The 27408-nt window shown below is 44.6% G+C and overlaps 1 protein-coding gene across 1 annotated transcript in view; it reads right to left on the bottom strand.

Annotated features, from left to right (window-relative positions):
* The window catches only part of AP3D1 (adaptor related protein complex 3 subunit delta 1), a 147107-nt gene extending 133282 nt beyond the window's left edge, over positions 1-13825 (bottom strand). Inside the window, exons 1-2 of the mRNA XM_075864439.1 lie at positions 13633-13825; positions 10-105 (exon numbers count right to left, since the gene is read on the bottom strand). Coding sequence (XP_075720554.1) covers positions 10-105; positions 13633-13728 — 192 coding nt within the window. The 5' untranslated portion in view covers positions 13729-13825. The remainder of the gene's footprint in view (positions 1-9; positions 106-13632) is intronic.
* Between the last annotated feature and the right edge of the window lie 13583 nt (positions 13826-27408).

Genomic DNA, 27408 nt, shown 5'->3' with positions numbered 1-27408 from the left:
ATTACTCACATAGTTCAACTTGCAGACGGCATTGGCTTTCACAGCAATGTTGTCTTGTTTAAGTTCTTGTTTGATTTCATCGATACAATGAGAGATATACTTTGCCTGGTTGAAAGAAAACAATGATGCAAATGTAAAGAAAGTATATAACTGAAGTATAATACGAATGTATAAGGCTTCATTCACATCTGCGCTAGGGCTCCGTTCCAACAGAACGGAGCCCTGACAGACACAAACGGAAGCCATAGGTTTCCGTTTCCATTACCATTGATTTCAATGGTGACGGATCTGGTGCCAATGGTTCCCGTTTGTCTGTGTTGTGCAAAGGTTCCATAGTTTTGACGGAATCAATAGTGTCGTTGAATACGCTATTCATTCCATCAAAACGACTGAACCCTTGCACAACGGAGACAAACAAACCATTTGCACCGGATCAGTCATGGTGAAGGTATGGTTTGCGTTTGTGTCCGTCAGGGCTCCGTTGCGATGAAATACTCAGAGGGAACTTAAGACCGAGCGCATATGTGAACGAAGCCAAAAGTGAAACAAAAAGGATAACAATTAATATCCCTTAAAAAAAAAAAACACAAACAACACAATCTCAGATTGCTGCTAAACGAAAATTAAAATATGGGCAAAAGCGTCTAAGGTTCCTACAACACAGCCTCTAGAATATATGCTGAACGCACTTATATATCTTCTTTCAGTGTGTGTGTGTGTGTGTGTGTGTGTGTGTGTGTGTGTGTGTGTGTGTGTGTGTGTGTGTGTGTGTGTGTGTGTGTGTGTGTGTGTGTGACATCAGTTTGTTGACGTACAAAATATCAAGTTTACGGTTAATTTTTGTCAAAGCTATGGGCATCATGCTGTAGAGCAGGAGGAACTGATATATATGGTTGTGGCAAAAGATTCAGTATATCTTGTTCATTTAAATCCCTGCATTTGCTATGCTTAGGAAACCGGTAGGCGGTCTCATTTAATGACTGCCGGCAATAGCCGTATAAAGATGCATGTAAAGATAGCGGTCAATCATTAGGACCGCCCACTCTACTTATGGAGCATAGAAAAAGCAAGGATTTAAGCTTGTGTATATGGTATATTACACACACACACACACACACACACACACATATATATAAGTGAGTATGTATATCAGGACTCATGAGCATCCTCTAGTTTGTGTGAGCAGTAGGAAATTAGATCTGCGTGTGCAATATTGGATAACATTTGTTCTCGGAAGAAAGGTAAGCAGTCATGAAATATTTAAGGCAGACTCGTGTCTATTTATCCAGCTCAGGGAGAAAGCAGCTAGGTGAAACAGGTAATATGCCGACAAAAGCTCTGAACTCAAATGTTTGACATCCAGTTTAATACAGTGAATCTCAACAGTTTTACAGGTCCCACTTATCATGGCCATAAGGACATGGTAGAAATGGATCTCCTAAAATTTTTACATACCTGAATGCTGCAATTTCAGGGATGACTTGTCCTCTACTAGGCAATGACCACCGCTAACATTCACTTGGCATAAAGCATAGGAAATGCTACAACTGTCAAAAGCAAGGGGCAGTTAGTCGTAGTATTTTCTATGCAAAATGCCACGTGGCTCATGCCAGTGCTGCTCTGGGGTCAAGCGTTAAGGAACAGGCTTTTATGGTCTCCGTTTGACATATACGCCAGGTAAGTCCCACGACGTACACGTTAAACGGAGGCTGTATAGTATGCCTTAACAGTCGCATCAGTCACCCATAGGCTACTAAATACATAACCGATTCCCATTGAAAGCTGTGACAGCCAAAAGCGAGGCTTTTCCCCGCTGATTCCCATGTTGAAAGGAGTTGCAATCAGCATGCAAAAAACACTGTGTGAACCTGGCCTAAAATTGCTAGCTCTACACACACACTTTTATATAAGCTGAGCCATTTTACAAAGAGTTGCTTGGTGGAAGAAATAAACCTTCAGGTAAATATGCATTACCCAACACACCTTTGTTGACTTTCCCCCATTTTAAATATACAGAAATTCAATTGAGGGAGTAAGAACTGTGGAAAAAAACAACAACTGCAAATCTCTCTTCACAATCATGCTTGTATGCACCAATTGTAGCATTATTGATCAAAGGAAAGACAACCCATGTCATTCCACATACTGTCCAATAATGGCTTTTTCTAAAACTCCAGTGAAGGTCCCCCAAAAAGTAAAATGCCAGAAGCCCGTTAATTTACGTGCTCTTTGATAGCACCTTGTGCCCCTGCGTGCAGTGACATCGCCAGGATCAGGCGGTCTACTCTCCTCGTTTGGTCAGATAAACGCTCTCAAAATGGAAGCGCTACCACAATTCCTCTATAATTCTTAGGCAGCACTCACTTGTGCCCGAAAACAAAAAGGAAGAGCTGCTCTTCCCACTTTTAAGTTAAAATTCAACCTCAATTCTTACCGGTTTACTGGATTGGCATTTCCACAGCAAATCTAAACAATGGGAAGCCCTGGAGCAAGAAAATACTATTTCTCCTCTAAACCATCTGATGATACATTAACCAGTTAGTGACCGGCCCATCGTGTTTCTACGTCGGTCACTAACGGGCCTTATTCCGATGCCATAGACTTTTTACGTCGCGGAAAACGGCTCCATTTACGTCTGAAGAAGTGACAGGCACTTCTTTGACGCGGGCGTCTTTTTTACGCGCCGCCTTTTGACAGCGGCGCGTAAAAAAAAATGACCGTCGGCACAGTACGTCGTAAAACCCATTCAAATGAATGGGCAGATGTTTGCCGACGCTTATGAGCCGCATTTTCGGACGTAATTCGGGGCTAAAACACCCGAATTACGTCCGTAAATAGTGTGTGTGAATCCAGCCTTACAGTTAATGCCTTTCAACCTACTCCAAATACGACTATCATGATCACCCGTTTGGTAGATTTGGTTAATCATACACATGACTATAATCACACAAAATACATGACTGTGCAAGTGTACCTAGAAGAACTGATGAGATTTTGAAGGCAAAGGGTGGTCACACCAAATATTGATTTGATTTCATTTCTCTTCATTCACTTTGTATTATGTTAATTGATAAAAAAAAACCAAAAACTATTAACACTTATTATTGGAAGCATTCTTACTTTGCAGCATTTTTCCACAACTGCCTAAAACTTTTGCACAGTAATATATATATACATAGAAGCTGCAACTTCTAAACTCGGAGGAGATTATACAGCAGTAATGAGCAGTGTAGCGGAGAAGCCAGCATTGGGGTGACATACAAATCTTAACAGCAAACTGTTTCTCACCCCGATTCCTACTCATCCCTTCCTGATCCATAGACTTGTACGCAAGGTGTCTGTCACACTCTCTCCCTACTTCTGCCCCTCTCCATAGACTTGCATTGACAGGCAGTGAAGAGACACACCCCCAACCTTCTGCTGCCTGTCTGTAACCAGGGATGGAGATGGACTATGCTTGTCAACAGGGGAAAGGGGACAGTAGATGACAGGAAGGGAGACACCTAGTGGCAGTAACTTCACACAGAATTTGCATGGATAAAACAAAGTTTATCAGTAAGTAAATTACAGAGCTCATCTACATCAGATTTACTATTCGATTAGCATTAGATGTATGGAACGTTAGATTCCATTTAAAACATTATAATAACATGATGTGCCCTATTATTACTTATTCCACTTAACTACAAGAAGCGGTCAGTAGCCTATTCAATGTGACTAAACAATGAAGGCTTTTATGCATTAAAGTTTCCTAGAAATTCCTGCCATAGCTTTCCCAATAGAAGAAAGGTTACATAATTACAGGTATACACAATAGAATTTAGGTATCAACACAATGGTTAAAAAGGTACACTAGTTTATAGAAGACTGGACTAGAGTCAGGACCTGCAGACTGTCATTACTATCCAGAAGACTTTCTGGTGGGCCAGGGATGTTACAGGATAAACAATGGAGTCCAACACTCGGGATATTTGCTGCTGGAGTTACCCCCTCTTTTTGGCTTATTTCTCAAATACCCTACCTTAGTTTGTAGTGATGATATAACCTGTGTAAGCAATGGTAACAGCATAAGATACCAAGCAATTATAAAGTAGACACTTCTTCTGTATAGCCCTCAGAAGACTTTGGAATTCACGTGAGCTAACAAAAACACAAAATAAGGGATCTATACATTTTTTATAAAAGTTTCCTCTGCCATCATTTGTATCCTAAGATTTTAGTTTTACCCTCAGCATAACCATTTTCAAATTATTCTATATCAGAATCCAAAATGGCCAGTCATGCCTATAAATCACATGAGAAATGGCTGTCTGCTGACGTTACAATACAACACTTCAACAGAGCAGAAATAACCAATCATTTCCGCACTCAATTTATTAGGGATGTCACGATACCAGAATTTGGACTTTGATATCGATACTTCCTGTAGTACCGCGATACTAAATACCAAAACGAGACTTTGCCAATAATAAAAAAAATAAGTTCTTCCATTTTCTGATGTGAGGCACGAGGTGTGATGAATTTTGAACCTCCACGTGCCTCACATTAATCGGAATTAACCCCATCATCTTCCTCAGTCATAATAGACATTAGGTTAATGTGTGAGGTACATGATGGGGTTAATTACTATGAGGCCGGATTCACGCAAAAGGTCCATAACAGCTCCGTGTGTCAGCCGCGTGTCTGTGTGATTTTCGCTCAGCCGCCATCATTATGACACTCTGTTTGTATGTTTGTTAACAGAAAAGCACGTGGTGCTTTTCTGTTTTCATTCATAGCTTTGACTACTGTAGCGCGCATCACGTGCGTCACATGGAAGTGCGTCCGTGCGCGGTTTTCACGCACACATTGACTTCAATGGGTGCGTGATGCGTGAAAAACGGGCAAATATAGGACATGGCGTGAGTTTTACACAGCGGACATACGCTGCGTGAAAATCACGGACAGTCTGAACGGCCCCATTGACTAACATAGGGCCGTGTGAGGAGTGAAAATCACGTGCGTAGCACGGACGTATTACACGTTCGTCTGAATAAGCCCTTAATGTGAGGCACATGGAGGTTCAAAATTCATAATATTACCTCGTGGCTCACATTTAGGCCTTACTTAGACGAGCGTGTTAAACGTCCCACGGACGTTCCAAAATTCAATGCGGCCGTTCACACAGCCGTTGTTTCAACAGACCGTATGAACGGATCTGTGAGAAAATAGGACATGTCCTATTTTTTCACACGTCACGCATCCCTGCATAGATTCCGCTATGGGGGATGCGTCCCGCAGCGCACAGATGCACCTCAGACGTAAAAAACGTCAGTTTGTCATGTCTGAGATGCTCCACGCTCGTGTAAATAAGGCCTAAGCGAAAGAAAGCCATTTTTATTTTACGACAGCGTAAAAATCATCTATGGCGCTATAAATTTTATACCGAATGTGTGTATATTTTATGTATTGGGACTTATTTTAATGTAAAAAGTGTATTTTTTTTTTTAACTTAACATTGCTTTAAAGTTTAAAGAGGCTCTGTCACCACATTATAAGTGCCCTATCTCCTACATAAGGAGATCGGCGCTGTAATGTAGGTGACAGCAGTGCATTTTATTAAAAAAAAAATGATCTATTTTCACCACATTATTAGCGATTTTAGATTTAGGCTAATGGCTTTCTTAATGCCCAAGTGGGCGTATTTTTACTGTACACCAAGTGGGCGTTTTACACTTGGTCTAAATCCGCGTCATGCACGCCTCTCCATTCATTTACTCAGCGCATAGGGATCCTGCTAGATCCTTATGTGCTGTCTTATACTAACACATTAACAATACTGAAGTGTTTAGAGAGTGAATAGACATTCCACGGGATGTCTATTCACAATCCCTGCACTTCGTTATGGTTTCGGTGGTAGTTACAGCAGAGGACACGTAATCTCCCTGTAACCTGTCATCTACAGTGAAAAAAAGCAGCAAAAATCGCGAGTGGCTTAAAAAAAACTTCTGAAAATCAAGAGCAGTTTTCCCTTGATAACAGCTCTGCATTTTCAGAGGTTTTTGATTTTGTGTGTGTACATACCCTAAGTGTGTGTTCCTGGTCAGCATGAGGTTGTGCGGACAGCGCTGCACTAATAAGCGGCGGCGCAGGAACTGAAGACAGAACATGGCGGTGTTTCACCCGCCATGTTCTCGGTCTTCAGTGCCGGCAACATCATGCTGACCGCACGCGCACTTGTCAGGACTCAGGAGCGAGTCAATGGCTGTATTACGCAACCGCAGCAACGCTCTAACATTTATGTGTTACTATACTTAGCTCTGCGGCCGCACAGCTCAGTATCGAAATACATGAACGGTACTGATCCGTTTGAGGGTGCACAGTATCGAAACAGTCTCGAAGCTTCGATGCATCGTGCAACCCTACAATATACCATCCATGCAGCTCCTAATTATTGTACAGCCAGGATACATCTAATGACTAATTTCCAACAACACTAATGAGTATTCACCTAAACAGCAGGCAGCCGGGGTGCCGCTGTATAGGAAAAACAGTGAAGGGGGTTGAAACGCTACAGCACCGCTGAGGTCTCTTTATCCTCAGGAGCGGTGGAGGTCCCAGAGGGTAGACCCCATCCATCATAAAGTGATGGCATATACTAGCAACATGCCATCACTTTAGAAGGAGGGAATAGCCCGTTGTACTGTGCCAGGCTTTATCGCTGTACTATGCACGCAGAAAGTCTGTTCTAACACTTCCTGCGCAAGCTTTAGGGTATGTTCACACAACCTATTTTCAGACGGAATTCAGGCGTTTTACACCTCGTATTACGCCTTAAAAGACGGCTCCATTACGCCTGCAAACATCTGCCCATTGCCTGCAATGGGTTTTACGATGTTCCGTTCCCACGAGCCTTTATTTTACGATTCGCTGTCAAAATACGGCGCGTAAAATGACGGCTCGTCAAAAGAAGTGCAGGACACTTCTTGGGACGTTTTTTGGAGCTGTTTTTACATAGACTATTGAAAACCGCTCCAAAAACGGCCGTAAAAAACGAAAGTTGCTCAAAAAACCATCTGAAAATCAGGAGCCGTTTTCCCTTGAAACCAGCTCCGTATTTTCAGACTTTTTTGCTAAGCGTGTGAACATACCCTTAGAGGATGCTAGTAGTGATGTAAATCAGTCGCGGGGTGGAGCCCAGACTGCATCACGCTACCAGATCGGGTCATCATCCATATGATTCTTCAATGGCAATTTGCATACGGCACGTTGGATGGATGGATGAGATTAGTCAGTGTGTTTACTGTAACTTTGTAATCTTTATTAAAAAATCTTTTTACTTTTGGAGATACAGCTGTTCTGTTTGCTCTATACAGAGCAGCTGTATCGTTTGCTTTACACTGAATACGTCCGTCCTGGTTCAGTGTTGGCAGGTCCTGCGTGTCTCTGACAGACTTAGATGTGATGGATAACTGGATCCATCACATCTCGGTTCATAACTTAGATGTGATAGTTTGCATCAGGTTTAGCATACAGGGGCAGGTTTAGAAAAAATCTATTTCTGTAATAATGATGGTGGTTTAGGGTCCTAAAACGACCAGACAGGTTCTTCTTAACTCTTTAATGCCAACAGCAAAACGCCCCATTTAGAATGACAAATTCAAAAGGCCAAGTTCAGACGTAGTAAAATCGCCACCATTTTCAAAACGCCATCCAAACATGGTGCAATAAAAATATAAAAAATTGCAGAAAAGCATGCTCATATTTGTGTGGCTTTCTACCGCGTATTTTACCTTTGGCAACGCAAGAGGTGATATCCATCGCAAAATTCTGCGTGCTACACAGACAGCCAATTGACTTCAGTAGGCAGTGTATGCTTCACTTTCTCTGTGGTGGTGAAGCAGGGGAACTGATGTCTATGGATAGGGGAAAGGGGAGCAAGGTGAGAAAGACACAGACACGCTGCCCATAGAAGTCCATGGAGAAGAGAGGGGGTAGCAGGAGCAGAGTAAGTGAGACACACACACAGACATGCTAAGCGTTGTATGTCACCCCAGTGATGGATTCTCAATTACACTGCTCATTACAGCTGTATAATCTCCCCCATGCTGCTACAGCTTCTACACTTAACATTGAAATTGCAAGACCAAGGAGAAAACATTTTGGAATTGAGGAAATCACCGGACAACTTAATTATATGCAAATGATTAAAAAAAAAAAATGAAAACAAAATATTCCAAGCATCTTGATTTACTCAGTCTCAAAAGTTTATGCCACGCTTTAAGCACTTGGGCACGTAAATCATCAAGATTGGATGCTGGCAAATCTCATTGCAATTGCCGACCAATGACGTCCCAGACGTGCTCGATGGGAGACAAGTCCGGAGACGCTGCAGGCCATGGTAGCACGTTTAGGCCACGCAGGCTGCTCACAGTAGCACGAGCAACATGCGGCCTGGCGCTGTCCTGTTGAAAAACCTACCTCTGAGAATACTTTGGAGAAATGGCCGTAGCACTGGTTTCACGACCAAATTAATGTAGCGCCGAGCTGAAATGAACACTAAAGCGGTCCGGCTACAGAACATTATGACACCCCAGACCATAATCCCAGGAGTAGGACCGGTGTGACGTTCCCTCGTGAAGGCCTCTTTATGGCGATGCCCACGTGATCTCCAGACCAAACTCCGACTATCATTGCGTCCGAAACAAAAAAGTGAGACTTATCGCTGAAGAGGATAGACCTCCATTGCCATCCTGCTGTGCACCAGGATAGCCTTTGAGAGCGGCGGCGTGTGGTTAATGGAACGCCTGTAGCTGGTCGTCTGGCTCGTAGCCCGATGTCATGCAAACACCATCTGATGGTTTGTGGCGACACTGGTTGCTGTCCTAGGCTTAGGATGTGACGTCCAATTTTACTTGCAGTACAGAATGGATCCCTACCCACCATTTTTTCAATCAGACAATCCGTCCGTGCAGAGGTTCACCTCCATGCATCTCTTGCTGTCATTTCCATGTTGTTCTTCTCCCAATGTCCAAGTAACGTTGAACAGTGCTGACATCTCGACTTAGGCGCGTAGTGATCGGCCAGAGTGATCAACCAAGATCTCTCAGTTCAAGTATTCTGTCCCTCTCAGTTAGCGACTAGCGGCGATAACTAGCACGTCAATGAACAGGAGGCATCGCACAATCATCCCACATCACTTGATCATATTTTTGAGGTTTCATGTCGCTAAAAAACCTTTGCTTTCAATCTGGTTTTTATACCCCTTCTATATGCCACAGATTGGAGTTAGGTGCTTGAAAATGTGATCATTTGCAGATCTTAGCGACACCTGCCACTTCCTTGATTTGCAGAACTTTACGGCTTGCCCTTCTTGGTGTTGCAATTTTAATATTGAGGAGTATATGTGTAATATATGTTGCCATTTGGCATTTGTCGGTCAAGTTATAGAATGATATTAGAGGGAAACACCCGTTTGAAATATTTGTACCAGTGAAATTAACTTACCACAGGGCGGATACGCTGCGCAAAAGTATGCAGAATATCTGCCCTGGTGGACTCAGGGAATTCCGGACCAAGAACCACACCAAATTGTGGTGCAGTTTTACGGCCGGTATGTCTTCTGCGGAAAACTGCACATTTAAACAAAAAAAAAAAAAAAAAACACACACTGATGTCATGCATCCCTCCTGGGATAACATTTTGTCCCATGTCACCACTGCATCAATCACATGGGATAAAACATCAACCCAGGAGGCCAGCCTGGACAAAGAAAAGCACAAAATGCAGAGTATGTATAAGATTTTGCAGCGGAATTGCAGCTTTGCCGCTGTAAAAACGCAACATCTGCTATTTGATGCAGGTTTTACCTCCGCATTAAATTCAATAGGGAAAGTGGACAACACAAAAGTAGCAATTACGCAGATACAATACACATGCTGCGGATTAAAAAATAAATAAATGACACCGCAGGTCAATTTGAGCGTTTTTTGGTGCCGATTTTGACGCAGAAACTGCATTTGAATCAGCGCCAAAAAAACTTTGAGACCGCCCCACATTGATTTCAATGGGAGGCAGGTGTTTTGTTTTTTTCCCTGGAGGCTTTTAGCCACTCGCGAGGAAAAAAAGCAGTGGTGCTCGTTTGAAAGCGTTTTTTTCACCGCGGTCCTTACATTAGCTTTAATTGCTGCGGGCAAGAAACGCCTCGAAAACACCGGCAAAAAAGGAATTCTGAGGTAGATTTTTTTTCTGCCTGCAAAAGACTGTGTGAACAGGGCCTAACAGTGCAAGAAATACTGTCCTGATGCTAAACTCTCAAACATTGTTAGAAGTGGTGATCGGCTCCCATTGACTTTCCTTGGCTTCAAGCAGAGAACTGAATATGCTTGATGCGATGATATTTTTATCACAGATTTATAAAGAATCCATGAGGAAAAGAAGCCTCTTGTGACATAAACAATCTGAAGCAAACGGAGGTACAGCATGGATCAGTAATATGGCTGTGTGTATGAGGCTTTAGAAGTGGTTTTAGAGTGTCGCTTTTTTTTTGTAATAGAAACTACACAACTTTACAGAACAGGAAGGCGATTTTCTGGGATACAAAGAGCATGATAGGATGTAAGTATCAGAGATCCACAATGACTTGATCAAAGTCAACAATTAAAAGAATTAGAGGTTCAACAATGCCAAGTTGCGCCATTTTTTTAAAATTATAGAGTACGAGGGTTCAGTCACACACGGTAGATTGTGTCGCAGAAATCCTTACACCTGCTCCAGAAACAACCACATTCAGATGAATGGAACTCATTTTCAGTAGCAGAAATTTCGACAACAAAATCTGCCACGACTGCAACTAAAACATGTATTCTCAATGGTGATTTTTTTTTTTTACATTTATAGTTCATACGCATGGAACCTCTCACAAGACACATTAGTCACCAACTGAATGGTAAAAGCAGATCTCTCACTTCTTTAAGATGTAGTGTGAATATATGAATATACTTGGACTTCGAGCCCTGCATCGCTGGCCATGCGCAATACGTAAAAAATCTAAATACTTATAAACTACTGAACATTACTAAAGAAAGTATAGCATTGCTGAAATTAGCTTTCCGATCACTTCTTTAGGCCCCATGCACACGACAGCAAAAAAACTCAATTTTTGCGGACCGCAAAAACGGAGCCATTCACTTTCATTGAACACTGACACCTTTCCGTAGCACTACGGAAGGGTGTCAGTGCCGTGGAAATGTTCCGGGAATTATGGAACATGTCCGTTCTTTCGCATTTTGCGGGCCGTGCTCCCATACTTTGTATGGGAGCACGGTCCGAAAATGCGGCTGCCAGTCAGCGGCCGGCCGTGCGTGGGGCCTTATGCTGCCCTCATGGATGGCATAAAGTAGTGACGGACCTGCTTAAAATGGCTTGGTACTCTGAAAACGTGGCAGCGCTATGAAGAATGTGGCAGACATATCCACAGAATAGGTACCAGTTGTCTGATCGCTGGGACCCCCCCTCCCCCAACACTGTGACCACCACCAACTGCAAGAACAGGGTCCCTGAACCCCCATTCCTCCTCACTGCTCTACTGGAGTGAGGACAGTGAGAGGCGAGGTGGTCGAGCATGCGCACTGCTACTCCAGTCTAAGTCTACGGGACTGACAGAAACAGCCAGGTAAAACAAGCATCAGTCACATATACTTTCCGTATCAATTCATCATGGTTTTCAAGATCTCTGCTAGCAGTCATTCAATAGCCACTGCACTCTTGTCTCTGTCGGCCCTATAGACAGTGAATAAAGAAGCAGTTGGCATGCGCGGCCACCGCTCCATTAAAGCTCCTCCTCTTTGCAGGGGGTGCAGTGAGCATTCGGGAATTGCGATAGTTGGGGGTCCAAGAAATCAGCCATTTATCAACTATCCTGCGGATAGGCGATAACTGTCCATTCTGGGAAAACCACTTTAAAGGGATTGACTCATGAACGACTTCTATTATTTATTTCTATTGCTTTTATATTGCTAGCAGCGCTGTAAAGAAGTTGCAATCACTCACTGTTCCGAGTAGGGCTCACAATGTAGATTTCAATATCTGTACGGCGTTTTTATAGGACTACGGAGGGAAATCCACCAAACACAGGGAGAACATGCAAACTCCATGCAAATGTAAGGGTATGTTCACACGGCAACGCAAAATATGTCTGAAATTACGGAGCTGTTTTCAGGCGAAAACAGCTCGTGAATTTCAGACGTTTTTACAAGTGCCTGCGTTTTTTGCGGCGTCCATTTCGGATGTAATTGGAGCTATTTTTCAATGGAGTCAATGAAAAACGGCTCCAATTACATCCCATGAAGTGTCCTGTACTACTTTGACGCTGACATTTTTACGCGCCGTCTTTTGACAGCGACTTGTAAAATTACACCTCGCCTGCACAGAATATCGTAAGACCCATTGCAAGTAATGGGCAGATGTTTGCCGACATATTGGAGCCGTCTTTTCAGGCGTAATTCAAGCCGTTAAACGACTCCATTACGTCTGAAAATAGGTCGTGTGAACATACCCTTACTGTCAGACCCCAGTGCTGCAAAGCAACAGTGTTAACCACGGAGAGGCCCGCTGGTCTGAAACCCTTGCGACCTGCCATTTATTCCTGTACCGGCTGCCGCAGGGGTAACGTAGTATTACCCGACAGCAATTCAAATGAACGGTCAACCATGTAATACATTTACGCCGGGTCTGCAGAACTGCTCTTTGTTACGGAATATCAAAAAGGGTCGTCGAATGTGGAAAGTGGAGTAGTTGCCCTTAGCAACCAATCAGGTAGCAGCTCTTTCCATGCTGATCTATGGTAGTCAGGGAAATAGGCAACGGTGCCGTTTCCAGACCTTAATGGAGTTAGTGAAGTTCCTCTGCGTTGGGTTTATGTACGAGGCGCAAGGGTCCTCGTCGTGCCGGATAGAGGGGACATTTATAACGAAGCCCGTGGCGATACCATACATATCTGGAGTCGGGATATGGTAAATAAGCTGGATCGGTCAGCTTCGTTATATTGGCATATGGATTTAGAGTGAAAAAACAAAGCACAGGCCTGGTGAAGTCACGTCTACGTGAAGGGGGCTTTATAAATAACCCATAAAATGGAGAAAGTATGGTCAGAAAATAATAGTTATCAAATCTACAGAATAGAAAAATCGATCCATTGAACGTTAGCACGAGAAAAGCAACATGTGCCACACATTTATACCCATTATATAACGAAGTGGCTGCATCAATGGCTCCTGCAGGTCATGGAAGCCGTTCCCTGTCAGTGATCTGATGCAAACAAGCAGCCACTCCATTCATTGACATCATCCACTACACGATGCCACATCATCCGCTCAGATAGGAAAATCTCCCTCACTCCCAACTAACCAGCTGCAAACTAACCAGGCTCTTCGAAATGACACCACAAAGCCCAGCTTTCCCTGCTGCCACCTAACCAGGTGTACGAGTGCCCTCCTCCCCAGCTAGAGCATGTCCACCCACTGGTCAGATGACACCTCAAGCACGGGTTATCTACACCGATCTATACCGCACTCCCCACCCACCGTACTCACGCCCCCAGCACAGTCCCCCAGTTCCCATAACACCCCATCACCCCACTTGCAAGTCTCTCACCTCATCCTCTTTGTGATTGCGGATTCCTCTAACCAGGTCCTGCAGATTCTTATCGAACATACGGTCAATACTGCCTTTAACCATGCGGAGCGCCATGTCCGTGCACTGCTTCGGGCCCCAGCGGACTCTTCTGTCACCGGACAGAGACACACAAAATGGCCGCGGCTCAGCTGACTCTACTCTCCACCCACTAGGCACACGTGACTGACAGTGTGAGGGGCGGGGTTAACTGCAGGTATCGTCGGCTCTAGTCCCGCCCCTCGCTGGGTGTAGCCGGAGAGGTGAAGCGGTGTCGTTATTTCGCCGTTCAGTCAGCGTAGTAGTGGAGAGCGGGACATTGTGCGGTCTCAAGTTCTCATATCTTTATATTACTGTACATATTAATGGAATGCATCACCTAAAGACGATGCGCGGCAGTTAATCCCCTCATGACTGTGCTTGTCTGTTTTTTTTCTGCAATTGTATAAATCTGTGTTCTATCTTGTTTTTGTGTGTGCAAGTTTTAGGCTGGGTTCACATATCGTGTTAAAAATGCGTGTTTTTTTTATGACAAAATGCATTTTGACTGCGATGTGTGAACCCAGCCTTACTATGTTTAGATGGCACATTAGGCCCCCTTTGCATTACGTTTATGACATATACACAAGTAATAGCTCTAAGGGTATGTTCACACGGCGGGGGTCCGTAACGGCTGAAATTACGGGGATGTTTCAGCCTGAAAACATCCCCGTAATTTCAGCCGTACCGGCATGTGCAGGCGCTTGAACGCCGCGTCAATTACGGCCGTAATTAGCGCTGCTATTCATTGGAGTCAATGAATAGCGGCTCCAATTACGGCCAAAGAAGTGACAGGTCACTTCTTTGACGCGGGCGTCTATTTGCGCGCCGTCATTTGACAGCGGCGCGTAAATATACGCCTCGTGTGAACAGACAAACGTCTGCCCATTGCTTTCAATGGGCAGATGTTTGTCAGCGCTATTGAGGCGCTATTTTCGGGCGTAATTCGGGGCAAAAACGCCCGATTTACGTCCGTAAATAGGCCGTGTGAACATACCCTAAGGCCTCATGCACAGGACCGTAGCCATGTGCACGGCCGTGATTTTCGGGTCAGCCGGCCACGGAGTGTCAGCCGCGAGTCGCCTGCAAATCGCGGGCTGTGCACATGGCCGCGTGCATTATTTGCTATGAGCCTGGACCGCAGAACACGGCCGTAATACAACATTTCCGTTCTTTCTGCGGTCCAGGCTCCGGGCCATGCACGGACCGTGGAAACCACGGTTGTGTGCATGGCCCCATAGGAATGAATGGGGCCGCAATTCTGTGGGTATTCGGGGGAATTGCGGCCGCAAAAGCACGTTCGTGTGCATGGGGCCTAACCTTAGGCCTTATTCACACAAACGTATTTCTCGTCTGTTTTATTTTAACAACGGACAGCACACTGACCCATAAAAGTCAATGGGGCTATTCACACATCCTTTTTTTTTTAACAGCGTGTGTCCATTGTGAGAAACTTATAGCATGTCCTATTCTGGTTAGTTTTTTTTTTTATTGAATTTTATGGGTATGTGGAAAAAAATACGGACGACATCCGTGTGCTGTAAATTTTTCACACATCACTTACTAAAGAAATGCAGAGAAAAGCCCAGGGAAACCAGGGTGTGCCTACAGAAGAGAAAAACGGATGACACACAGACGCAACATTGACATTAATACGAGATTGACGAGGCTGTATTTTTACGCGTCGTCGTTTGACAGCTGTCAAACGACGACGCGTAAATGACAGGTTGTCTGCACAGTACGTCGGCAAACCCATTCAGATGAATGGGCAGATGTTTGCCGACGTATTGTAGCCCTATTTTCAGACGTAAAACGAGGCATAATACGCCTCGTTTACGTCTGAAAATAGGTCGTGTGAACCCAGCCTTAGGGTATGTTCACACGCTTAAAGGAACAGTGTCATCACAAATAATTTTTTTATATGTTAAAGATGTTAGTGCCTTAATATAAACGTTTATTTTCATTTGTGTGTTTGTGTTTTACTGTTTCTTATTTTTACACTTTTTCTTCCCTATGGGGGCTGCCATTTTTTGTTCCATTTCTGTGTGTGTCGATTAACGACACACACAGACATGGAATACGGCAGCCACAGTCCCATAGGGACTGCGAACGGCTCCCGTCCCATTGACTGCCGTGTACGGCGTCTGTGTGGGAACTGCGCATGCGCCGCTCCCACACAGTCCTATTCGAAATTGGCGCCGTCCGGCGCCATTTTCCTGTGGACCGGAAGTCGCGGCCGGACAGTAATATTACTACTTCCGGTCGCGGCTTCCGGACTTGTGCACATGGAACAGCGGCAGCAAAGGGAGCGGACGGGCCGGAGGGAGCCGCGGCGGCAGGAGCAGGTAAGAGATTTCAATGTATGTTAGTGTTTGTGTGTGTTTACTACTGTATGTAAACCTACTACACTGTGGGTTACCTCAAAAAATGGCGACACACAGTGTAGGAGGTTAAACCTTTCAAACCCCTCGTTTATCCCGGCACTAGCCAGGATAAAGGAGGGGGGGATGCTGAGAGCTCACTAGGGCTTTTAACCCAATGTTGCAATGCTGCAATTTTGGGAACTAGCTCCATCTAGTGACCAAAAATGGGTAGTATTATAAATTAGAAAAAATGTATAATATTACCTGGACTCGTGCAAAAAAATAAAAAAAATTTGAACAGTGTTTAATCACCCACACACTAAATGTTTAATTTTTAAAAAAAAAACATGTTTTTCTGGCAACACATTCCCTTTAACAAAAAACATCTGAAAATACGGAGCTGTTTTCAAGGGAAAACAGCTCCTGATTTTCAGACTTTTTTGAGCAACTCACGTTTTTCGCGGCGTTTTTTACGACCGTTTTTTGGAGCTGTTTTCAATAGTGTCTATGAAAACGGCTCCAAAAACGGCCCAAGAAGTGTCCTGCACTTCTTTTGACGAGCCGTCATTTTACTCGCCGTATTTTGACAGTGACGCGTAAAATTAAGGCTCCTGGGACCAAAACACCGTAAAACCCATTGAAAGCAATGGGCAGATGTTTGTAGGCGTATTAGGTGCGTTTTTTCAGGTGTAATTCGAGGCGTAAAACGCCCGAATTATGTCTGTAAATAGGCCGTTTGAACTTACCCTGAGGCTGGGTTCACACGACCTATTTTCAGGCGTAAACGAGGCGTATTATGCCTCGATTTACGCCTGAAAATACGGCTCCAATACGTCGGCAAACATCTGCCCATTCATTTGAATGGGTTTGCCGATGTACTGTGCCGACGACCTGTCATTTTACGCGTCGCTGTCAAAAGATAGCGCGTAAAATAACAGCCTCGTCAAAAAAGTGCAGGACACTTCTTGGGACGTAATTGGAGACGTTTTTCATTGAATCCAATGAAGAACAGCTCCAAATTACGTCCGTAATGGACGCCCCGCAAAACGCGAGTACGAGCAATTACGTCTGAAATTCAGGAGCTGTTTTCTCCTGAAAACAGGTCCGTAATTTCAGACGTAAATGCAGTTATCGTGTGCACATACCCTAAGGGTATGTTCACACGAGGGCGTCCGTTACGGCTGAAATTACGGGGATGTTTCAGCCTGAAAACATCCCCGTAATTTCAGCCGTACCGGCATGTGCAGGCGCTTGAACGTCGCGTCAATTACGGGCGTAATTAGCGCTGCTATTCATTGGAGTCAATGAATAACGGCTCCAATTACGGCCAAAGAAGTGACAGGTCACTTCTTTGACGCGGGCGTCTAGTTACGCGCCGTCATTTGACAGCGGCGCGTAAATATACGCCTCGTGTGAACAGACAAACGTCTGCCCATTGCTTTCAATGGGCAGATGTTTGTCAGCGCTATTGAGGCGCTATTTTCAGACGTAATTCGGGGCAAAAACGCCCGAATTACGTCCGTAAATAGGCCGTGTGAACATACCCTAAGACGCCATCCGAGACAAGCTAAATCCTGTCAGGCTGACTATGGAGAACGTGCATGCTCAGATGTGCGCGTTCACGTTGCAGCTGCCAGTCAGCCTGAGCAGGAAGTAGCCGTTCTGTCGCTCCAATGCTGGACTCAATGTTTATCTTCACGCAACCCATCCTAATGCATAAACACATTTTACTTTTTTTTTATAATATAATTTTTTATTTATGTTGATTTATACAACAAAATATTCCAAAAAAAAACTAAGAAAATGTTCTGAGTTAACATTATATCAAACAAAATATTATGCAGTACAGACACTATCCCAAAAGTCAATGCTGGAAAATCAAGTCACCTCCCTAAAACCCTGGAAAATTCTATTCACCTTATTGTGCCATTCTACTTCCTGTTAAAAATCTTTTGAGATCCATTTATAAATGATAACCAATCTTGCCAGAAACAAAATCTTTCTAATTAGTTTGCTACAACCACAGTCTTTAAAAAAAAAATGAAGGTGCAAAAAATAATTAGCATCGGTTCGATTGGAACCTCTTTCCGAATTAATTTCGAAATAGATGCTGTTACTCCAGCATCTATGTAGCTTGGGACAATGCAACAACAAGTGGCTGAGATCCGCATGATGTTTACCGCATTTCTGACAATTATCGTTATTCCTTAACTACATAACCTTTAACCCCTTTCCGTCGTAAACAATTTTCAGATTAAAATTTTTTCCTCCCCACATTCCAAAAGCCCTAACTTTTTCATTTTGGTGTCGATATAGTCCTATGTGGGCTTGATTTTTGCGGGACGAGTTGTAGTTTTTCGTAGCGCCATTTATTGTGCCATATAATGTACTAGAAAACTGGAAAAAAAAATATTTGTGGGGTAGAAAAAAAAAAAAAAAAGCCATTCCTCAATTGTTCGCACTTCTTTTTTACGGGATTCACTGTACAATCAAAACAACATGTTAACTTTATTCTGTGGGTCAATACGATACTAAATATATATAGTTTTTTCTATGTTTCTCTATTTTTAGGAAAAATAAAATTTATTTTGTGTCGCCAAATTCTGAGAGCCATAGCTTTTTTCTTTTTCCGTCGATTAAGTGGTATGAGGGCTTATTTTTTGCGGGATAAGCTGTAGTTTTTATTGCTATCCTTTTGGGGTACATGCGCGGTTTTGATCACTTTTTTTCCATTTTTTGTGGGAGATGAGGTGACCAAAAAATAGAGATTCTGGCGTTTACATTTTTTTTTTACGGCGTACACCGTGCGGGTTAAATAATGATATATTGTAATAGTTCAGACTTTTACGGATGCGGCGATACCAATTATGTTTATTTATTTATTTTTTTACAATGCCTTAGGGGGAAAATGGGAAAAGGTTTTTGTTTTTGAACTTTTAATATTACTAATTTTTCGTTTTTATATTAGTCCCCCTAGGGGACTTTAACCAGCGATCGTTGTATCGCTTGCACTATATACTGCAATACTAATTTATTGCAGTATATCGTCTTTCTGACAGGCTTCTATTAAGCCCTGCCAGAGACAGAGCTTAAAGGCATGGTGTTGCCAGAAAAACATGTTTTTTTTAAAAAAATTAAACATTTAGTGTGTGGGTGATTAAACATGGTTCAAATTTTTTTTATTTTTTTCACGAGTCAGGAAATAGTCAGGAAATATTATAAATTAATTCTAATTTATAATACTACCCATTTTTGGTCACTAGATGGAGCTAGTTCCCAAAATTGCAGCATTGCAACATTGGGTTAAAAGCCCTCGCTCTAGTGAGCTCTCAGCATCCCCCCCTCCTTTATCCTGGCTAGTGCCGGGATAAACGAGGGGTTTGAAAGGTTTAACCTCCTACACTGTGTGTCGCCATTTTTTGAGGTAACCCACAGTGTAGTAGGTTTACATACAGTAGTAAACACACACAAACACTAACATACATTGAAATGTCTTACCTGCTCCTGCCGCCGCGGCTCCCTCCGGCCCGTCCGCTCCCTTTGCTGCCGCTGTTCCATGTGCACAAGTCCGGAAGCCGCGACCGGAAGTAGTAATATTACAGTCCGGCCGCGACTTCCGGTCCACAGGAAAATGGCGCCGGACGGCGCCAATTTCGAATAGGACTGTGTGGGAGCGGCGCATGCGCAGTTCCCACACAGACGCCGTACACGGACGTGAATGGGACGGGAGCCGTTCACAGTCCCTATGGGACTGTGGCTGCCGTACTCCATGTCTGTGTGTGTCGTTAATCGACACACACAGAAATGGAACAAAAAATGGCAGCCCCCATAGGGAAGAAAAAGTGTAAAAATAAGAAAAAGTAAAACACAAACACACAAATGAATAAAAACGTTTTTATTAAAGCACTAACATCTTTAACATATAAAAAAAATTATTTGCCATGACACTGTTCCTTTAATAGGAGCACAAAGATGGCGGACCTGGGGGCCTTCATTAGGCCCCCAGGCTGCTATAGCAACCATCGCCACCCCATGATTGCAAAAGAGGGGGGCATGATGAGCTGCTAGAGGCGGTCGCCCCCCCTTTCTAACTATTTAAATTCCGCGGTCGCTATTGACCTCAGAATTTAACAGGTTAAACTAGCGGGATCGTAACATACAGCCGAAACCCACATTGTATGGAGCGGGGTCACTCCGTGAGTCCGCTCCATACTTCCCCTACCCGGCTATGACGTAGCCATACGTCAAATGTCGGGAAGGAGTTAGAAGCTTCGGTGTATAATAAAGTCTATGATTGATTCATAAAATAAATAAATCGGTGATCGTGATTCAATGATGCTTCTCTGATATGTTTATAAACTAACCCCCAATCGATCCTAATCCCAACATCCTTATCCCATTTTCTTTGTGATTTAATGACTTCCTTCATCCCCTAAAATGAATTTTTTTATAAAGTGAGGACAAAAGTCCTTTCTTACTTTTTAAACATTCTAATGGTTGAAATGTGTAAGAACAAACCGTAATTTATATTTAATGGCCAAAAAGGCGTGTTTTATTTGAAAATATCTAAACAGATCGTAATCGGGCTTTGGCCTCAAGAAATCTCAGCCTGAGCTTATTTGTTGCCATAGAGAAGTCAGGATAGACAGAAATCCGGGCTTCATTAAAAAACAAAACCACAAAAAAGGCCATACTCACTAGGTACCCACCTACCTAGTGAGTATGGCCTTTTTTGTGGTTTTGATATTTATGTCCCATTTTTTCTGTTTGTGTCATTAAAAAACAAATCTCCCTTTTTCCTCTTTTCCCGCATAATCGCATCCCGATCCAGATAACATAATAATTTTAACAAAATAGGCCTAGAGGAAGCACCCGCTGATCTAGATTTGACCGGGAGTCGGTGGGCTCGTTCTACACAAAAAAAAATGTAGAAACGGACTCTGGTCCTATCTTTTTCAGAATACATTCCTGCATACATTTTTCACAGTCTTTGTTTTCCACCACTTCGGGGAATCCGACAAATTTCAGATTGTATCTCCTAGCTCTATCCTCCATATCGGTAAACTTATTTTGTTGAAGTTTGACATCTTGTTTGAGTTCCGTAACCTCCAGGAGGGAAATTCTGCCCTCAGCCTCATCAATTCTATTGCGAATTACCGACACATCGGACTTTATTGATAAAATATAGAATTCCATCCCATCCAACTGAACATGCAAGCCCGAAACATTACAGTCCGTTCCTTTAACTGTACTTAGTATCTCCTGTAGTAGCAGAGGGTTATCCAACCCCTGGGGTTCAGTTTGAGACCCTGGATTGGTATATGAGGCGTCCACCATAATAGGCGAGACCACTTCTTCTCCTAAAGAGCGTGTTAAAGCAGTACCTTTATCTCCTTGCTTAGGTATTAAAGCAGGCAAAGTTTTATTTGTTCTTATGCCAGATGACACCGAGGAGCTAAGGAATTTATCCAAATTTTGGGAGTTTTTCTCTTTATAGTATTCTGGTAGACAATTCCCCGATCTGCGTTGAGAATTGCCCTTTTCAGGCTGCTTTTTAGCCGGCATATTTATGGTGTTTATCTTCCCTATATAAAATCTCTGCAACTCAGGAGCAGCTCAGCAGCAATGGAGGAACTCAGAAGCAGTGGAAAAGTTCAGCAGCCGTGACAGAAGTCAGCAACAATGAAGAGACTTAACAGGGAAGGAGGAACTCCGCAGCGAATGAAGAGCTCCACAGCAATGAAAGAGTTCGGCACCGTTAGAGGAACTCTGCAGCCATGGAGGGTCTCCACAACAGTGAAGGATCTCACCGGCAATGAAGGCACACAGCAGAGGTGGAGGCACAAAGCAGCACTGGAGGAACTTGGCAGCAATGGAGGAACTCAGCCGTAATGGAAGATTTCAGCAACAGTAGAGAAACTCAACGGCAGTGGAGGAAGTCAGCAGCAATGGAGGAACTCGTCAGCAATGGAGGGACTCGGCAGCAATGGAGGAACTCGGCAGCAAAAGAGGAACTCGGCAGCAATGGAAGAGCTCAGCAGCAGCAGAAGAGCTCAGCAGCAATAGAGGAACTCCACAACAACAGAGGAACTCTGCAGCAATGGAGGAACTCCGCAGCAATGGAGGAACTCCGCAGCAATGGAGGAACTCAACAGCAACGAAGGAACCCAACAGCAATTAAGAAACCCAACAGCGATGAGGGAACCCAACATCAATGGAGGAGCTCGGCAGCAATGGAGGAACTAAGCAGCCATATAGAAATTCATCAGTATTGGAGGAACACATCTGCAATGAAGGAACCTGGCAACAATGGAAAAAAAACAGCAAGCATGGAGAAACTCAATAGCAATAGAGGATCTCAGCAAATGGAGGCCACAACTGCGATGAAAAAAAAAAAAGAACCGGCATTAATGAAGGTGCTCAGCAACCATGGAGGACCTCAACAACAGTAGAATATCTCAACAGTAATGGAGGAGATCAGCAGCCATAGAGGAACTCAACACCAACGCAGCAACAATGGAGGACCTAGGCAGCAATAGAGGACCACAGCACCACAGCAGCCATAGAGGACCTCAGCAGCCATAGAGGAACTCAGCAACCGTAGAGGAACTCAGCAGCAGTGGAGGAACTCAGCAGCAATAGAGGAACTCTGAGGCAATGGAGGAACTCTGCAGCAATGGAGGAACTCTGCAGCAATAGAGGAGCTCCACAGCCATGTAGAAACTCTGCAGCAGTGGAGGAACTCAGCAACAACAGAGAAATTCAGCAGCATCTGAGGAACTCTGCAGCAAAGGAGGGCCTCCGCAGAAAATTAAAGAAACCAGCAGCAATGGAGGCACTCTGCAGCAACGGAGGCACTCTGCAGCAATGAAGGAGCTCAGCAGCAATGAAGGAGCTCAGCAGCAATAGAGGAATTCTACAGCGCAGGAGGAGTTCAGCAGAAATTGAGGCACACAAAGAGTGATGAGTGAATGCAGTAAAATAAAATTAGCATAAGAAACACCTAGGAATCTCAAAGGGAAGATGTCATGAATTTTTTTTTTTATATAATATTGCTTTTAATATCGTATTAACATAAATTTTATTTATTTGTGTTCTCGTGTTCTACTTTTTACTTACATTTACTTCTCTATGGTGGCTGCCATTTTTTTTCATCTCTGTATGTGTCGATTAACGACACATACAGAGATGGAATACGTCACATACAACCCCATAGAGAATGCGAACGGGAGCCGTTCCATTCACAGAAGTGTACGCCGTCTGTGTGGGAACGCCGCTCCCACACAGACCAAAACGAAGCTCATTCGCAGAACGAAATCCGGCGCCATTTTCTTGTGAACTGGAAGCCGCTGCCGGACAGGAAGCGACGGCGCAAGGAATAGGAGCGGAGGCAGCGGCGTCAGGAGAAGGTAATTTATGTTCGTGTATGTGATGTGTGTATTATGTTCGTGTATGTACGTGTTGTACTGTCGTCTGAGCACTGTATCTAATCCTCCTGCACTCTGCAGTCGCTCAGAAAATGGCGGCACACAGTGTAGGAGGTTTGAAGATTCAAACCCCTCCTTCTCCTGGCACTAGCCAGAATAAGGGAGGGGGGATTGTGTGAGGACACTAGAGAGTGTGTCTACCCCAAATTTGCAGCATAAAGCAATGAGGTTGCTTTACCACATTGACCATGCTGCAACTTTGGGAACTGCTCCCTCTAGTGCTCAGCACATGGACATGTTATAAATTAGAATCTAATTTATAATATTTGCTGACTTGTGAAAAAATTAAAAAAATTAAAACAACGTATAATCACTTAAATAATAATTGTTTAACTAAAAAAAAAATTTCTAGCGACACATTCCCTTTAAAGAGACTCTGTCACCACATTATAAGTGCCCTATCTCCTACATAATAAGATGGGCGCTATAATGTAGGTGACAGCAGTTGTAAGGGATCTGCCAGGTACTACGTCTGGGTATACTCCCGGGATTAATCAGTCGACACCTGAGGCCAGACCTCTCAGACTGACACCGGCTCCCACCAACCAGGGTGGCAGGCTCAGGAGTGGGAGAGCCTATCGCGGCCTGGTCAGTCGGAGTTAGCTCCGCCCCCTGTCCATTTATACCTGCCGTGTTCTCTTCCTCAGTGCTTGTTATTCTTCTTGGATTCCTGGCCCCACTGCTGCCTTGCTCCAGCCTGCTTCTGCCTTGCTTCAGTTCCGCTTATCCTGCTTCGCTTTGCCCTGGCTTGCTTCCTGCTCCGTGCTCTCGTTGGTATACTCCACTACATCCTGATCCTGACTGACTCATTCACCGCTCCGTTTCCTCGCGGCGTTCCGTGGGCTACTGCCCCTTCCCTTGCGTGTTCCCTGTTTGTTCTCCCTTGCACTTAGACAGCATAGGGACCGCCGCCAAGTTGTACCCCGTCACCTAGGGCGGGTCGTTGCAAGCAGGCAGGGACAGGGCGGTGGGTAGATTAGGGCTCACTTGTTCCCTTCACCTCCTTCCTGCCATTACATATGCACCTCTAGAACCCGACCTCAAGTTACCTGACCGGTTCTCAGGGGACCGTAAGACTTTTCTCTCCTTCCGGGAGAGTTGCAGACTTTATTTCCGCCTAAAACCTCACTCCTCAGGTTCCGAGAACCAGCGGGTGGGTATCATTATATCCCGACTCCAGGAAGGGCCCCAAGAGTGGGCCTTCTCCTTGGCTCCTGACGCCCCTGAACTTTCCTCCGTTGATCGTTTTTTCTCTGCCCTCGGACTCATTTACGACGAGACTGACAGGACTGCCTTAGCCGAGAGTCAGCTGGTGACCTTACGTCAGGGTAGGAGACCTGTTGAGGAATACAGTTCTGATTTTAGAAAGTGGTGCGTAGCTTCTCGGTGGAACGATCCGGCCCTAAGGTGCCAGTTTAGGTTAGGACTATCTGACGCCCTGAAGGATCTGCTGGTTAGCTACCCCTCTTCTGACTCCCTAGACCAGGTTATGGCCCTAGCAGTACGACTTGACCGACGTCTCAGGGAACGTCAGCTTGAACGTTTCAATGTGTTCCCCTCTGACTTCCCTGCGATTCCCCCCGAGGTCCCGTCTCCTCACTCTTCCACGGAGGACTCGGAGGTACCTATGCAACTCGGGGCCTCCATGTCCCCTCGACAACGTAGAGAGTTTCGCAGGAAGAATGGTCTCTGCTTCTATTGTGGGGACGACAAGCATCTACTGAACACCTGTCCCAGGCGCAAGAATAAACAGCCGGAAAACTTTTGCGCCTAAGTGATCATCGGGGATGTCACTTGGGCGCACAGGTATTTCCCGTTAATATGAAACGCAATAAAATTTTGCTTCCCTTTCAGGTCTCGTTTGCTGGCCGGTCTGCCACTGGCAGTGCCTTCGTGGATTCTGGCTCATCTGCTAATATCATGTCTGTGGAATTTGCTATGTCTCTAAAAATGCCTTTTATTGATTTGCCTTATCCTATCCCGGTAGTGGGTATCGACTCCACTCCTCTTGCTAATGGTTATTTTACTCAGCATACTCCTGTATTTGAACTCCTTGTTGGCTCCATGCATTTGGAGCAGTGCTCTGTATTGGTGATGCAGGGATTATCGTCCGATCTGGTATTAGGTCTTCCCTGGTTGCAGCTGCATAATCCCACGTTTGATTGGAATACTGGGGATCTCACCAAATGGGGTAGTGAATGCCTGATGTCATGTCTTTCGGTTAACTCTATTTCTCCCCGGGAGGAGGTAATCACGCTTCCTGAGTTTGTTCAGGACGTCGCTGATGTGTTTTCTAAGGAGGCCTCCGAGGTGTTGCCCCCTCATAGAGATTACGATTGCGCCATCGATTTGGTGCCTGGTGCCAAGCTTCCTAAGGGTAGGATATTTAATCTTTCATGTCCTGAATGTGAAGCTATGAGGGAGTATATCCAAGAATGCCTGGCCAAGGGTTTCATTCGCCCCTCGACTTCTCCTGTAGGTGCTGGCTTCTTCTTCGTGGGGAAGAAGGATGGTGGTCTTAGGCCGTGCATTGATTATCGGAACCTGAATAAGGTCACCGTAAGGAACCAGTATCCCCTTCCTTTAATTCCGGATCTTTTTAATCAGGTTCAGGGGGCCCAATGCTTTTCTAAGTTCGATCTACGGGGGGCATATAACCTTATCCGCATCAAAGAGGGGGATGAGTGGAAAACTGCGTTCAACACACCCGAAGGTCATTTCGAATACCTGGTCATGCCCTTTGGGTTGTGTAATGCCCCTGCCGTCTTCCAGAATTTTATTAATGAAATTCTGAGAGATTACCTGGGTCATTTTCTTGTAGTGTACCTTGATGACATACTGGTGTTTTCCAAGGACTGGTCCTCCCACGTGGAGCATGTCAGGAAAGTCCTCCAGGTCCTCCGAGAAAATAATCTGTTTGCGAAGACCGAAAAATGTGTGTTTGGGGTACAGGAGATACCATTTTTAGGTCAAATCCTCACTCCTCATGAATTCCGCATGGACCCTGCCAAGGTTCAGGCTGTGGCGGAATGGGTCCAACCTGCCTCCCTGAAGGCGCTACAGTGTTTTTTGGGGTTCGCTAACTATTACAGGAGATTTATTGCCAACTTCTCGGTCGTCGCTAAGCCTCTTACGGACCTTACTCGCAAGGGTGCTGATGTCCTCGATTGGCCCCCTGAGGCCGTCCAGGCTTTTGAGACCCTCAAGAAGTGCTTTATCTCGGCCCCAGTGCTGGTTCAGCCCAACCAAAGGGAGCCATTTATTGTGGAGGTTGATGCATCCGAGGTGGGAGTGGGGGCCGTCTTGTCCCAGGGCACCAGCTCCCTCACCCATCTCCGCCCCTGTGCTTACTTCTCTAGGAAGTTTTCGCCCACGGAGAGTAACTATGATATTGGCAACCGTGAACTTTTAGCCATTAAATGGGCTTTTGAAGAGTGGCATCACTTCCTGGAGGGGGCCAGACACCAGGTAACGGTCCTTACTGACCACAAGAATCTGGTTTTCCTAGAATCTGCCCGGAGGCTTAATCCTAGACAAGCTCGTTGGGCACTATTCTTTACCAGATTTAATTTCTTGGTTACCTATAGGGCTGGGTCCAAAAATATTAAGGCTGATGCACTGTCACGTAGTTTCATGGCCAATCCTCCTTCCGAGAAGGATCCTAATTGTATTTTACCCCCTGGTATAATCGTTTCTGCCACTGATTCTGATTTAGCTTCTGACATCGCGGCTGATCAAGGTTCATCCTGGCATCTTGGGTACCAAACACCTCATTACCAGAAACTATTGGTGGCCTGGGTTGCCTAAAGACGTTAGGGCTTACGTCGCCGCTTGTGAGGTTTGTGCTAGGTCCAAGACCCCTCGGTCCC

Source organism: Rhinoderma darwinii, chromosome 1, assembly GCF_050947455.1.
Source record: "Rhinoderma darwinii isolate aRhiDar2 chromosome 1, aRhiDar2.hap1, whole genome shotgun sequence".
Taxonomy (NCBI): domain Eukaryota; kingdom Metazoa; phylum Chordata; class Amphibia; order Anura; family Rhinodermatidae; genus Rhinoderma; species Rhinoderma darwinii.
This window is presented reverse-complemented; position numbering and strand designations above follow the sequence as displayed.